The following is a 15,533-nucleotide window of genomic DNA, read 5'->3' as shown; positions in this document are numbered from 1 at the left end:
CCATTGTATCAAAATCAGAAAAATTTAACATTGATTTAATACTGTTATCTAATTTGTAATCCATATTCAAGTTTGCCAGTGATCCCAATAATGTCCTTATAGAAATTTTTTTTTTCTGGTCCACCAGCCAATCCTGGGTTATCATGTTTCTTTAATCTGTGTGTGTGTGTGTGTATGTGTATGTGTGTGTGTGTATGGTTAAAAAAAAATTACCATTCTAACTGTTTGAAATATGTAGTTGAGAGGCATTAAGTACATTCTAAGTACATTCACATTGTTGTGTAACCATCACCACCACTCATCTCCAGAATTTTTTCTTCCCCCACAACTGAAATTCTGTACCCATTGACACTAACTCCCTGTTTTCTTCTCTCAGCCACCAGACACGCACTATTCTACTCTGTCTCATGAATTTCACTAGTCTAGGCGCCTCCTGTAGATGAAATCATGAAGTCCTTTTCTGACTGGCTTATTTCTCTTAGCATAATGTCCTCAAGCTTCATCCATCTGGTAGCATCTGTCAGAATTTTCTTCCTTTTTAAGGCTGAATAATATTCCATTGCACAGAGAGACCACATTTTGCTCATCTATTCACCATTGATGAGCATTGAGTCATTTCTACTTTTTGCCCATTGTGAAGAGTGCTGCTGTGAGCATTGGTGCACATTTGTGTATGTGTGTATGTTTTCACCTTTTAAAAAATATTTTATTTATTTATTCACAGTAGACACAGAGAGAGAGAGAGGCAGAGACACAGGCAGAGGGAGAAGCAGGCTCCATGCAGGGAGCCCAACATGGGACTTGATCCTGGGTCTCCAGGATCAGGTCCTGGGCTGAAGGCGGCGCTAAACTGCTGAGCGCCCCCCGGGCTGCCCTGTTGAACATCTTTTCATGTGCTTTCTGGACATTCATATATATGTTTTTTTTGGAGAAATGGTTATTTAGATATTTTGCCCATTTATATGGCTTGCAAATATTTTTTCACATCCTGTGAGTTATCTTTTCATTTTCTTGATATTTTCAAAACACAAATATTACTTTGCGAAGTTTATTTTTTCTAGTTTCTCATGCTTTTGGCATTATAATTGAGAAGCCATTGCCTAATCTGAGGTCATGAGGATTTACACCTGTGCTTTATTCTAAGAGTTTTATAGTTTTCGCTCTTATGTTTAGGTCTCTAATCCACTTGGAGTTAATTTTGGATGTGGTGTGAGGTAAGGGTGCAGCTTTCTTCCTCTGCATGTGGCCGTCCAGTTGTTCTAGCACTATGTTAAGACTGGTCTTTCCTTGCTGAAATTCATTGGCACCCTTATTGAAAATCAGTATTCTTAAACATATGTGTTTATTTCTGGATTCTCAGTTCTGTCTCATGGATATAAATGTCTATCCTTCTGCCACCACCAGTCTTGATGACTTTAGTTTTGTAGTTAAGTTTTAGAATCCAGAAGTATTATCAAGTTTTGTTCTTCTTTTTCAAGATTGTTTTGCCTTTTCAGGGACTCTTGCATTTCAATGTGAATTTTAAGATCAGCTTGTCGATTTCTGCAAGGAAAGAAGGTTTTGATAAAGATTGTTGAATTTATATTACCATTACCGTAATGGAGTATTACCATCTTAATATGAATTTTGATCCAGGAACGTGAAATGCCTTTCCTTTTACTTAGAGCTTTTAGAATTTCTCTTAATGATATTTTATAGTTTTCATTGTACAAGTGTTATACTGTTCTTGTTAAATTTATTCCTAAGTATTTTATTCTTTTTAATGCTATTATAGATGAGATTGTTTCCTTTAATTTATTTTGAGTGTTCATTAGTACTTGAACTGTTTTTACTTACAACACTTTTGATACATAATGGGTTTTTTTCTTTACACCAACCAATTCTCTGGACACCAACTGGTTGTTCTACAATTCTGTTCAGTTCTAAGCCTTACTACCTGGGGTTGGTGTCAGACTCCATGGGTTTAAGGGCTCAGTCCCACAAGATTGCCCTCATATCAGATGCCGATTGCAAATATTGGTTACCCAGGTCACCCACATTTATGTCCAATTTAGCTACAAATGGGTTCCTACACCTTCCCACCAGGTTAAATTGCTGGAACTGCACAGAGAATGGAGGAAAACTTATTATTACCAGTTTACTATAAAGGATAAAACTCAGGAACAACCAAATGGAAGGAGGTGCATTAGGCAAGGTGGGGGTCAAGGAAGCTTCCCTGCTCTCTCCAGGGCTCCCATTGTCCCAGCACAGTGAAGTATTTACCAAAGCTCTCCAACCCAATTTAGGGGTTTTGATGGAGGTTTTATTACGCAGGCATGATGAAATCACTGGCTGTTGATGATCAACTTAATCTCTAGCCCCTCTTCTCTCCTTGGAGGCTGGGGAAGTAAAGCTGAAAGTCCCACATCTCTAATCATGCCCTAATCTCCCTGTCAATTAGACCCCATCTTGAAGCTTCCTAGGGGCCCCCAGTCCCTGTCTTCTTATTAGCATAAAAAGGCCACGCATCATTTCAGAGATTCCAAGGGTTTTAGAAGCGATGAGTCAGGAAACAGGGATAGACACTGAATATCTATTTTTTATTGTATCATAGTGGAAAAATAATTGATTTTTTAAAAAGATTTATTTATTTATTTGAGAGAGAGAGAGAGCACGTGAGCGCACACATACCCATGTGTGTGGGGAGGGGCAGAGGGAGAAAACCCCAAGCAGGCTTTGTATTGAGTGCAAAGCCCAACATAGGGCTCTATCACTACCCATGAGGTGATGACCTAGGCTGAAACCAAGGGTTGGACGCTTAACCAGCTGGACCATGCAGGCACCCTACAATTGATTTTTGTGTATTGGTCTTATTTCCAGGAACATTACTGAACTCATTTTATTAACTAATAGTTTATTTATGGATCCTTTAGGATTTTCTATATGAAAGATCATGTTTTCTGCAAATAGAGATAGTTTAACTTCTTTCTTCCCAGTTTGGATTTCATTCATTCATTCATTTATTCTCTTGCCTAATTGCCCTGCCTGGGCAACATTGCCCTCCCATACAACGTCAAATAGAAGTAGTAAAAGCAGGGATACTTGGCTGGGTCAGTCAGTTAAGTGTCTGACTCTTGATTTTGACTCAGGTCATGATGTCAGGGTTGTGGGATAGAGCCCTGCAATGGGCTCCATGCTCAGTGGGGAACCTGCTAAAGATCCTCTCTCTCCCTCTGCTTCTGCCCCTATCCCAACCCCGCCCTGCTCATTTGCTCTCTTGCACATACACACTCTCTCTCTCAAATCAATCAATCTTAAAAAAGAAAAGGTAGTAGTAAAAGCAGATATCTTTATCTTGTTCCTAATCTTTGTCTTGTTCCTCTGTCATTCACCAGTAAATATGATGTTAGGTGTGGGCTTTTCTTGGATGCTCATTATCAGCTTGAAGAAATTCTATTCCTGGTTGAGTTTTGTTTGTTTGTTTGTTTTTTGTTTTTTATCCTGAAAGTGTGTTGGGTTTTATTAAATGCTTTTTATGCATCTATTGAGATGTTTTTAATCTCTTTTAATAGGAACTGTTCTGTGGCTTTTGTTTTTCACAACACTGACATTTTTGGAGAGTTCAGGCCAGTTCCTTGGTGCTCCCTCATGATTACCTTCAAGTTTTGGATTTTCTTTTTAAGATTTATTTATTTTTAAAGAAGATTTTATTTATTTATTTATTTATTCATGAGAGACACAGAGAGAGAAAGAGGGAGGGAGGGAGAGAGAGAGAGGCAGAGACACAGGCAGAGGGAGAAGCAGGCTCCATGCAGGGAGCCTGATGTGGGACTCAATCCTGGGACTCCAGGATCATACCCTGGGCTGATGGCAGGGACTAAACCACTGAGCCACCCAGGGATCCCCTTAAGATTTATTTATTTATTTGAGAGAGAGTGCACATGCATGTGTATGCACGCATGAGTGGGGGAAGGGGAGATGGAGAGAGAGAATCTCAAGCATACTCCCAGCTGAGTGCAGAGCCTGATGTGGGGCCCCATCTCATGACCCAGAGATCGTGACCTGAGTGGAAATCAAGAGTTGGATACTCAATTATCCAGTTATCCATAACCCCTCAAGTTATGGATTTTTTTTTAAGATTTTATTTATTTATTCATAGAGACACAGAGAGAGAGAGAGGCACAGGCACAGGCAGAGGGAGAAGCAGGCTCCATGCAGGGAGCCTGATGTGGGACTCGATCCAAGGTCCCCAGGATCAAACCCCGGGCTGCAGGCAGTGCTAAACCGCTGCGCCACCAGGGCTGCCCAAGTTATGGATTTTTGACGGGAATATCATAGAAATGATGTTGTGCCCTTCTTAATGTATCTGAACAGGAGAGGTATGATGTTAATTTTTCCCATCACTGGCAATAATAACTTCAGCCATCTTACTAAGGTAGTGTCTGAAGGCTTATCCATCAGGAAGTTACAATTTTTCTTTTATTTTAAAGATTTTATTTATTTGAGAGAGATCAAGAATGAGAGAGAGCACAAGCAGGGAGAGGGACAAAAGGAAAGGGAGAAGCAGATTCCCCGTTGAGCAGGGAGCCCACGAGGGGCTCAATCTCAGAACCCTGGGATCATGACCTGAGCCGAAGGCAGATGCTTAACCAACTGAGCCACTCACGTGCCCCCATTTTCCCCTTTTGTAATCAGGATGTTTATGAGTAAGCAATTTGTGGGGTGGCTCCTTTGAAACTGAATATTCTGTTCCTCATCAGACTTTCACTCACGACTTATAACACCCACTGGTGATTTGGTTGTTGCTGTGATGGTTGCTAAGTGGTGACTTTCTGGCCCTTCACAGTTCCTTTTACTTTTACTAGTTGGTGGACATGTTAATTTTGAGAGCACCTGTTAGACATCAAAGTAGAGATGTGAGTGGGAAGTGTGGAGTTCAAGGAAATTGGGGTTGCAGATTTGGATGGAGTTATCGATCATCTATGGAAGGTCAAAGGCATTCCTTGTTGGTCACACAGGGTATCATCAGGTTTGGGCTCTGGGGACATGTGCCAGAGATTAAACCCTGATGCTGGCTGGTTCACTAGGGTACCATGGCTCCCTGGACACTGAGACTAGGGCCCCTGTATTATGGGAGCTGGGTTCTGTGGGAGGAAATTACTCTGCTCCATTCAAAGCCCTTACCACTTAACCTGGCATTCAAGGCCCTACTTGAGCAGCAGTAACCTTACACTTTGCCCCTATGCTTGCTGTGGCTTTCTCTGCCACAGCTTGGAGAACTCCTGCTTAGCTTTCAAAGCCTAGCTCAAATATTGTCTTCTCTCTGCAGTTCTTACTCCTCCTTCCCCCACCAAACTCACTCATTCAGGAAATAATCCTTTTTTTTTTTTTTTAGATTTTATTTTTAAGTAATCTCTATGCCTAATGTGGGGCTTGAACTTACCACCCTGAGATCGAGAGTAACATGCCTGAGCCAGCCAGGAAATAATAGTTTTGAAGCTCTCTTCTGTGCTAGGCACGGAGGCTGGTGAAAAAACTCGATTCCTGCCCTCTGGGAGCCCACTGTCTCCTGGTGGGGACAGATATTCCCATATAATCGCCCATCATCACATCAGTGACAGCAGCAAAGAAAAACAAGTGAGGTGGCTCTCACACTCCCAAGCTAGAGCAGGGAGTTTTGCACCAACCTGGTCTGGCCCAGTACTTTGGGAGGGTTTCCCTGGGAACTGCCAGCTGGCCTGAGGGCTGAGGAAGGAGGACTTATCAGCTGCATTAGTTGGGAGCCATGGCTCCCTGTGCAAAGGCCTGAGGTGAGGCTGGAGGGCAGAGCCCAGAATGGGATCCCATTGAAGGTGTGTAGCTGGGCAGGGGGCTGGGGCCTCGCAAGCCAAGGGCAAGAGGTTGCGTTTTCTCCTGCTGGCTCTGGGCAGGCCACAAAGGCCTTTGAGCAGAGGGTGACTTCTGGAGCAGGTGGAAGCAGGACTTTTGTAAATTCCCTCTGGCTGCTATGGGAGGGACAGTGGGGGCCACACTGATTTTTCAGATCAGCAAGATTCCCAAGCACAGGAGACACAACTTCATTCTCCAGTGGTGGTGGTAGGAACTTCTCAGTTGGGCTGCGGATCCTCGGCAGCCTTACCTGTGCTGGCATTCACGTTGTTCCTGGCTGGCAGGCCACTGGTGGCCATAGCTTTGTCCTGCTGTCCTGGCTCTAAGGCCTCTGAGCCCAGTGCTGCTCCCAGTTGCAGCCTGGCCTTCTCTCTCTGCTCTTAGGCCATGGGGCGAGGGATGCACAAATTTGGGAACTCATGCCTTGGAGGAACAGGGGTCCAGAAGGGCCTCCTCCTGCTCTAGGATGTGCAGCCTTGAGGGTGGTTCGCAGGGACCCAGAGTTGGCGCAGTGGCTTGGGCTCCCTCTGCTCTTCCCCAGCACCCTGCAACCTGCATCTCTCCCTCCTGACCCTTGCTGTTCCCCCAAGGACTGGGCTTTGGAAATGCAGCTTCTCTGGGAAGCTGCTGTTAGTCTTTTCCTATACTGACAAATACCTGCTTGATAGAAGTACAGGGAATGGGAAATTATCTTACTCATATTTTGGTTCGTACTGCTTAATTGGAATCTAGTTCTGAGAAACATAAATCCAGATCATGCAATAATCTACAAGATGGTTGGGTACTTACAAGATGTAATCCAATTCTGCTAGACTAAAGAGACATACTGAAAGCAGCGAATGATTCTTAAGTGGATCCTGGGTGGGTACAAAGGAAGAGCCAGAGAGGACATTTTTGGTGGGCACTGGGCACTCACCTGGGTACGGGGAGGTGCTTGTGGACCACTCCTAGTTTAAATTAGAGGGTGACATTGGTATTGTGGTCATGCAGGAATGTCCTTATTCTCAAGAGTTGCCTGGTGTGTTTGCGGGGGAGAAGTATGGTGTATGCAGCTAGCTTTCAGATGCCTCTGGGGGAGGTAGAGAATGTTTTTATGTGCCTGTGAGGGTTGATGCCAATATGGGAAAATGTTGATGGTTGGTGATTCTGGGTAAAGGATGTGGTGTTCATCATACTCTTCTCTCAACTGGTGGGGGGTTCCTTCACTGTGGTGTCAGTAAGGCTGGTCATGGAGGCCCAGATTCTGCACATCAGATGCTTCTCTCCCTCTGTGCTCTGCTGCAGGGAGGGCCAGAGCCCTACCAGAGACCCTCATCAAGGCCCCTCCCCTACCATAGCAGGAACACTCAGGCCTTGGGGGGTAAGGGTCCTCTCTCTTTCCCTGAGGTGCATCAGGAATAGAGTTGGGCTGCAGGCTGGCTCGTGGCCCTCAAGTCCAGCCTGGCTACCTCCAGCATTCACTAACCTCTGTCTGGCTCGGTGCCCAAGGCAACTTGAAACCTCTTCATTTTCTCTTCTGGTCCTGCCCCCTCCCCCGCCCCCCCAGCCAGGTCTCAGGTAGAGGTAGGTCCAGAAAGGCACCAGCCCCAGGAGGTCAGAGCTGCCTGTGGTCAGCGGGTGCTCAGCCGCCATTAACACGATCCAGAGGGGAGGTTCAGGCTGCTCTGAGCGCAAGTCTGCCCGTAGAAGAACAAAGTCCTGGGAAGGCACTTCTGTGCATCCCCTTAGCCTGAGGTCACTGCATCTTAGCGGGGTGGGGCCAAGGGAGGAGACCAGGTGTCTGAAGCTCAGCTTGGCTCAAGAACTTACTGAAAGGTCTGTTCGTACCACTGGGCATTGGTGCTGAACGTCCTTATGCCTAGAACGCACTTTCCCCAGGCTCGCCGTCCCCCAAAGCAGGTTAGTACCCACTGTGCTTCTGGGTTCAATCAGAGTGCTCTTGCCAGACTGCGTGTGACGGTGCTGTCAGTTTCCTGCAAACTCCTTGCGTTGCATCTTCTGCTACCTGTAGTAGTACACTTGAACTCACATAGGCCTAGTTTTGCGTGTCTCTCCTCCACCTGAGTTCTGTGAACAACTGCCAGGCTCTGGCCTGGTGGAGCAGGTGCTCAGGGAGTGTGCTGAGTGCAAGTAAGTGTCACGGGGAGGCAGCTGCAGGGAGAATGGAGCACCTGGAGCGGTGCAGGCAGAGCCTGGGTCTGGGCCAGGGCAGCGCAGCTTGACTTCCATACAATTATGAATTAAATGTCTGTTTCTCATGGGAGGCAGGTTAAGGTGGCTGTTACACATTTTTCAGGTCAGGGAGCTGGGGTCTGTGGGAGGAAATGTCCCTGCCCAGGGGTCACAAGCTGGGTTGTGCCAGAGCTGGAATTAGTTTATATGCAAGTCAGCCTGTCTCCAAAGAGCTGCCACCTGGAAGGGGGTCAGGCTCAGTCTCCCCAGGTGTCCACTCCACCCACCTCACAGCCTGGCCCATCCCACTGTAAGAACACCATGAGCCCTTGGTACGCGTTACCTCATTTATTCTCACAACATGCCTGTGAGGTAGGGAGGGGCAGGGACTGTCCCCGTTTTACAGAGGAGGAAGTTGAGGCACACAGAGGTCGAGTGACTTGCCCAAGGTCACAGACGGCGGCCAAGCTGGAATGGGGCCCCAGAGCAGGCCCTCTGTTCACCCGGGGCCCCTGCAGCAAGTGGCAGACACGAGGACGTCTCCAGTGCCATCGTTGTCTCCACGGCAGAGAGCTACCCTCGTGTACTGGGCTTGCTGTGGGCTGGGCCTCCCCCTCCCCCCACTCGTCCCCCACCCTGCAGGCCCGGGCCACTGCAGCTCAGGTCTCATGCCACCCCGGGAGTGAGGGTGGGGGCCGGGGGAGAGAAGGATGATTGGGGTAAAAAAAAAACACCCCAAAAAAACCAACAGAACAGAAAACTCAGAGGCGGGGCAGATGGGCCCACAGCAAGGGGCAGGTGGGAGACCAAAAAAAGGCCGCTTACACACAAGGTATATATTTTTACACACACTTGTACACACACCTAGATATAGTACATGTAAAAATATATGCTATTCACACACCCGCCTCCTGCCAGGTGCCCCGAGAGCCAGCGGCGGCGCTGGGGGGCATGGGTGAGCAGATGGGCGTTTGTTAAATATACACTCTAAGGTCTATGTGCATATGTACACATCCGTACAGACACAGCTGCCTGCCCCTTGGGTGCTGTACACAGGTTTGGCCAGGGACAGATGACCCCTGGAAAGTGGGGTCCCTCTCTTGAGTGTCCCCTGCAAGTCACTCTGAGTTGAACATTTTACTGAAGGAAAAGGGGGCTGGAGAGAAGAAAGAGGCGTGAGTCTGGAGTGTGGTCACTGTGGCTTTTATCTCATTGTCCTCCCCCCGCCAAGACTTGCCCCTCCTCCCCTTCTGGGAGAGGCCAGCCCCCCCACCCTGGCCCACCCAGCCCGAGGCCGCAGCTTCTGCTGCGGTGGGGGGTGGAGGGGCCTGTGCGAGCACTTGGGGCAGGGCTGTGTGTCCAGCGCTCTGTCCTCGGGGCTGGTGGTCACACGCGGGGCTGAGGGCCGGCAAGCCGGCCGCTGGATGGTGGCCCCTGTGTGAGCTCTGAGGGGAAAAAAAGAACGTAAGAATGAAAACTGCAAGGTCAGAGCAGGGTAGCGGGAGGAGGAGGAAGGACATGGCAGGGGCCCAAGGCTGTCCTCGGACGGTCCTCGTCTTGTAAACAAGCTAGTGCGAGTTCTCGTCAGATAGAACAAGTAAAAAGACCGCAGTCTGGAGGCTGGGCCGGGAGTTGCTGAGGTCCGTCTACCTAGTCCACCACGGCCAGCGAGAGGGGGGCAACAAAGTTTTATCGTTTTGTGTTTTTGTTGACTTTTTTTTTTTTTTTTGTATGAAGTCTTCATAACCTAAAGCTGGGAGGGACCCAAAAAAGCCAAATTGTGAGCCCTTGGATGCATCAATTGGAAAGTTGGCTCAGGGTCTCTGGACAGAATAACCATCCTAAAGGTTGAGAAAATGGTGTTCCGTTCACATTTAGTTTGTGTGGTTGTTTTTTTTTTAATGACTTAAAATTGTTTGCTTCCCGCTTCCTGGTCTCAGAGTCGGGTCTGGGCCTCGGGGACATAAATCTCGATGCTGTCCGCACTCTCTGTGGCTGAGTTCTGCCGCACGGAAGCCGCCCGCTTGGCTGCCAGGAGTCTCTTGCGGGCCTCCTGACGCTGCTTGTCCCCGGCATCAGAGGCCTTGTCACGGCTCACTGCCGGCTTGGATTTAGCTGGCTTCTTTGGGACCGGAGGGGGTGGTTTCTTCTCTTCCTTTAGTGAGACAGTGAGGAGGGAAGAAAAATAAAATCAAGGTGCACCTTTTGTGTGGCGCTACCACCCGCTGTGTGCTGGCAGCCAGAGCCTCCACCCCAGCCTCCCCACGTCGGGCACAAGCAACACACATTTGGAATCAAAAAGCCACAAGAAGCAATGATAGTGGGAATAGCACAAGGCATAGGAGCAAAAAGCAAGCTTAGAATCCAAGAATGTTCTAGCAGGAAGGGATGGACAGAACACCTGTTCCCACCCCTGCATTGAACCACTGGGAGCCTGAGTCACATGGCTTGAGCTGGGATTTAATAAGTTCAGGGCTTTGGACTCCCAGGCCACATTTCACATGCTGTTCTAGGGGATCAGAACTCACAAGGGCATTGTTCAGTAACCAATAACCCCAGGGACCACTGGGTGCCATGGTTTTACATAAGGGATCCTGCACCTCATGTTAGAGGCTGGCCCTAGGAGGACTGTTTTTCTGCCCCCAAAGTCCCAACAGCCACATCTGTACAAGTGCTCAGGGCTGTGGGCATGTGTCTCCTAGGAGCCCCACTTCTGGACATGCAGGGCAGGATGGCATGCTTCTGGGGGCAGCGTCGACTGCACAGAGTGAGCGGCATGCTGGACGAGAGCCGAGCGTGGACCCCGCGCACTGATGAACGTGAGCCCCCAGCTCAAAGACGACACACGGAGAAGGGAGCCAAGCAGCACTGACCGATGTGGGCAGCGTTAGTGCCGACCAGGAATTTGTCCCTGGACTTCCCCTCCGCACTGCTCCATGCTCACCTTCCTCTTCTCGGGGGTTTCCACCAGCTGCCAGCTGTTGGCCTTGAGGTGGTAGAGTTCATCAAACTTCATGCTGATGTCCTCAATGGACAGCTGTAGCAGGTCCCAGAACCCTGCCAGGTCCTGGGCTGTCGGACGTGGGTTGGCTTCAGGGTTCTGCAGGGGCATACGGGGATCAGTGGGGCGTGCGAAGTGGAGGTTGGTCCTGGGCCCCACCCCCAAGTATGGGCTTGTGGCCCTGCCAGCCCCAGCTGGGGTCTCTGCAGGCCGAGTCTCCCTCCCCCATTGCCAGGACCAGTCTCTATAGGAGGGAATGAAGCCAGGTCGTGGTCACTGCCAGCCCTGATGGTGTAGAGCTCTGGGAGAGACACAGTCCCATCCTGAGAACACAGGACCGACCACTGTAGGGCCATGAGGAAGAAGGCCTTCACGTTCCTAATGTATGCCGGGTGGAAAGCTGTTCTCATTTTACAAAAGTTCCTGGCCATGGTCTCCCAGTGAGGCGGGGAGAAGCCAGGATCACTGCCAGGTGGTTATGATTACAGAATCCACAAGGTTTCTGCCCGCCCCCGTCTGTTCTCTGACAACACAGTGCTCATGGTGACTGCCTCGGCTAAGGGCCAAACCCTTGCAGGGCCTGGAGACAAACACTCGCCCTCATCCTCCAGGAGCACACTGTCCCTGGCCAGCCAGAGAAGGGGAGGCTTCCACAGGAACAGCTGCTCTCCTAAGAGGTGAGGCTGAAAGAGCAGGAAACCGGCAAGCCCAGGGGTGGTGAGTCTTCGTTCTCACCTGTGTTCTTGGAGCATATTTAATATAAATCAATCAGTGCTGATTTTTAAGTTTCACGTGGCTCCTTTCATATAGGCTTCACTTTTCTATCTGAAGACGTACCAGAGATTTGGAAGGACCATTCCTGGCCCTTGTGCTAGGCATGGGCACGCGTCACCAGCACCTTCTCCGTGTTAGGGAGGAGGGCACAGCCAGCTGGGCATCTGGCAGATAACAAAAGGCTGGAAGCCCCTTAGTGGAGGAAGAAGAATCACTCACCAGGTTTTGCTCACAGAGGCCCCGGAACTGCTGGAATTTCTGGGACATGAGTAGCTGGGCACTGCCCACAGCACTGAGGACTTTTCCTAAGACTGAGAAAGAGAAGGTGAAGAGAGATTGAGCAGAGCATAGGGTTTGCTGCGGTAGAAGGCAGGATCAGGGCCAGGACTTTTATCATCCCCACCCAGCACCTCAGGTGACTTTGGCGAGCAGCATCTGGCCTTCATTTTATGTATACTTTAATCTGCTCTCATGAAAAATGCAAACAATATAAAGTTGAGCCCCATCCCCTATTTCCTAAGGATATTTTATGGCAATAGATTTCAAAATTGAGTTTAAATGAAAAAAATTTCCAGGAAAACATGAATTATCATAAAATCAAGAAGAAACAGAAAATCTTATTAGACCAAAGCTGTTTTTAAAAAACTGAAGAGGGCAGCCCTGGTGGCTCGGTGATTTAGTACCGCCTTCAGCCCGGGGCCGGATCCTGGAGTCCCGGGATCAAGTCCCACATCAGGCTTCCTGCATGGAGCCTGCTTCTCCCTCTGCCTGTGTCTCTGCCTCTCTCTGTGTGTGTCTCTCATGAATAAATAAATAAAAAATCTTAAAAATAAATATTTAAAAAAATCTGAAGAAGTTAAAAGTTTTCCCAGAAAAAAATAACCAAGTTAAACTATGTAGTTTTATAGGTGACATTTTACAAAGCCTTCAAGGAACAGAAAATCCCAGTATTATATATCCAGTCTGTTCCAGAGAGTAAATAAACATAGGAAATGACACCACTAATTTCAGAAGCCCTGAGAACAGATAAGGACCTGCCAAGAATATAAATATAAAAGTCTCATAAAATATAAGCAAATAGAATCCAACAGGAGAGTTAGTCATGAAGTGCTCAGCCCAGCAATATAAGGTTGATCTTTTAGTGTGACTACTGGTTTTAATGTTGTGGCTTAAAGACAGTACTATTCCTCAACCACTGCAGAATCACTGCAAAGCAAAAGAGAGTAAAGAAGAAATCAAAATCCAACTGTCTTCTGATAGAACTCCACAGCACTGGGTGTGAAGGAAGCTGCCTGTAGCCTCACAAGGAGGACTGTAAGGACTGCATGTCTGGATGAACCAGATTACTGGGGAGAAGACAGTAATCTCTTATTTGAAATAAAAAGGGGGAATGGACTGCAGCAAGAGCTTTCCTAAATCAGGTTCAGCCCCAAGGGACCAGGAGGTCGGGGGCAGCTTTGTATCATAAGCAGCCCTGTCATTGCCAGGGGAGAGGACCAGGCTGTAGAGGGCACCCATCCCTGTGCCTTAGGAACTCCTGCCAGCCTGGGGCACAGGCCTGGCCCCACTCCTACAGTGATCTACTTATAAGAGCTCATCAAGGAAGAATTTTGCTTCATTAAGAAAGCAGTAATTAAAAAGGAGCAAAAGAGATTACAGGAACAGCAAATGGCACATGAACATTCACCAGAAAGTTGTTGCTAGAAAAAGATGAAAAACCATGAACATGTCAACCAGTAGTTCAAGGCAGGAATGGAGGTGCTCTAAAAAGTGATGTAAGGAAATAAAACCAGAGCTCTGGAACTAGTGCAAGAGAAAAATCAGGCCATCACAGAAACAAGGGTCACTCTAGAATTAGCACAAGGAATAAAGCTCACTGCCAGCCAGTGAGGACTAGGAGAATAGGAGAGAAAGGCTCCTGGTGCAAAACAATTCAACTGCTTGATAACAAATCAAGACATCGTTTTATTTTTTATTTTTATTTATTTTAAAAGGTTTTATTTATTTATTCACAGGAGACACAGAGAGAGAGAGAGAGGCAGAGACACAGGCAGAGGGAGAAGCAGGCTCCATGCAGGGAGCCTGACATGGGACACAATCCCGGGACTCCAGGATCAGGCCCTGGGCTGAAGGTGGTGCTAAATCACTGAGCCACCCGGGCTGCCCAAGACATCTTTTTAAATGAAGAGCTAAGCTGCTGGAAATAAAATGAGCCTCTCCGGATCCCCTTCTCAAGGCAGGCAGTGGAGACATTTGGTCTAGAGTAGAGTAGGAATAAAAGGGAAAGTCTCTTCTGAGATTTCCCAACCATAAGACTGCACTTGGGCACCTCATTTTTAATAAATAAAAGCAGCAACTAAATATAAAATAGAGGAGACTATCAAAGAAGAAAGGGGCTGAGAGACATGAAGAGTAGGCCTCAGTGTATAACCAGTCAACTCTACAGAAGAGAGCAGACAGAATGGAAGAGATCATGATTTAGAACTTTCCAGAAATGGCTAATGACAGCTGACCCTTAGGAAGCCAAATGAATCTCGAGCAAATTCAGACAGTAAGACAGAAGACCAGAGAATCTCTTAAAAAACAGCCAAAGGGCATGGAAAAGATTAAAGGCAATCTTTCTGCTAAAGAAATGCATTCAAGAGCAACTTTCTCAACTACAACAACTGAGAGAGATTGAGTTTCTCTGGGTATAGTATCTGTCATTCCAGAATGAGTGTGAATGGGCAAAGATAGTCTATTCAGGAGAGTGCAGGGAAAACTACCTACGTGCAGAAGAATGAAGTTGGACCCTTAAGAATGAATTGAAGAGCTAAAACTATAAAACTCTTAGATAAAAACAGCCAATCTTCACGACTGTGTATTGGGCAGTAGTTTTTAAGACACCAAAAGCACAGGCAACAAAAGATAACTTTGGCTTTAGTAAAACGGAAATCTTTTATTATCAAAGGATAGATACTATGAAGGAAGTGGAATGACAATGCACAGAATGGGAAAACTACTTGCAAATTACATATCTAACAAAGGGTTAATATCCAGACATGATAAAGAATTCCTACAACCCAATAACAAAAAGATAATCCAATTTAAAAAAGAGCAATGAGCAGAGCAAACATTTCTCCAAAGATACATAAATGGTCAGTAAGCATCCTCAACATCATTAGCCATTAGGAAACTGTAAATCAAAACCACGAGATACCACTTCACACCCATTAGGATGGCTGTTATAAAACAACCAAAACACAAAAGTTGGCGAAGATGGAGGGAAACTAGAATCTTTGTGCTTTGCTGATGGGAATGTAAAATGGCACAGCTGCTGTGGTCTGGCGGTTCCTCAAAAAAGTTAAACATCCGGGCAGCCCTGGTGGCTCAGTGGTTTAGCACCACCTTCGGCCCAGGGCCTGATCCTGGAGACCCAGGATCGAGTCCCACATCGGGCTCCCTTCATGGATCCTGCTTCTCCCTCTGCCTGTGTCTCTGCCTCTCTGTGTCTCTCATGAATAAATAAATAAAATCTTAAAAAAAAAAAAGTTAAACATTCAATTACCATTTAACTAAAAAATTCCACTCCTAGGTATATACCCCCAAAGAACTGAAAGCAGAGATTAAACAGATTACCTGTATGTCAATATTCATAGTGGCATTATCCATAGTGGTCAAAGGTGGAAGCAACCCAAGTGCTCATCAATAGACGAATGGATAAAATGGTAATATACAT

At 47.2% G+C, this 15,533-nt stretch overlaps 1 protein-coding gene and 1 long non-coding RNA gene across 12 annotated transcripts in view; one reads left to right on the top strand and one right to left on the bottom strand.

Annotated features, from left to right (window-relative positions):
- The window catches only part of LOC140618416 (uncharacterized), a 94,550-nt gene that overhangs the window by 40,607 nt on the left and 38,410 nt on the right, over window positions 1–15,533 (top strand). The window lies entirely within an intron of this gene.
- Window positions 8,374–15,533, bottom strand: part of DLGAP4 (DLG associated protein 4) — a 194,950-nt gene continuing 187,790 nt past the window's right edge. For 8 of the 10 annotated variants that reach the window (XM_072800873.1, XM_072800872.1, XM_072800879.1 and 5 more), the window contains 3 exons: window positions 12,035–12,126; window positions 10,985–11,140; window positions 8,374–10,195 (listed from right to left, as the gene is read on the bottom strand). In XM_072800873.1, the coding sequence (XP_072656974.1) occupies window positions 9,977–10,195; window positions 10,985–11,140; window positions 12,035–12,126 (467 nt within the window). In that variant the 3' untranslated portion in view covers window positions 8,374–9,976. Of the gene's footprint in view, window positions 10,196–10,913; window positions 11,141–12,034; window positions 12,127–15,533 lie in introns of those variants that run through there. The other 2 variants (XM_072800874.1, XR_012018541.1) reach the window with 2 other exon arrangements.

The sequence above is a fragment of the Canis lupus genome, chromosome 26, assembly GCF_048164855.1.
Source record: "Canis lupus baileyi chromosome 26, mCanLup2.hap1, whole genome shotgun sequence".
NCBI classification, from domain to species: Eukaryota; Metazoa; Chordata; class Mammalia; order Carnivora; family Canidae; genus Canis; species Canis lupus.
The sequence above is the reverse complement of the archived record's forward strand: the minus strand, read 5'-3'. Positions and strand labels throughout refer to the sequence as shown.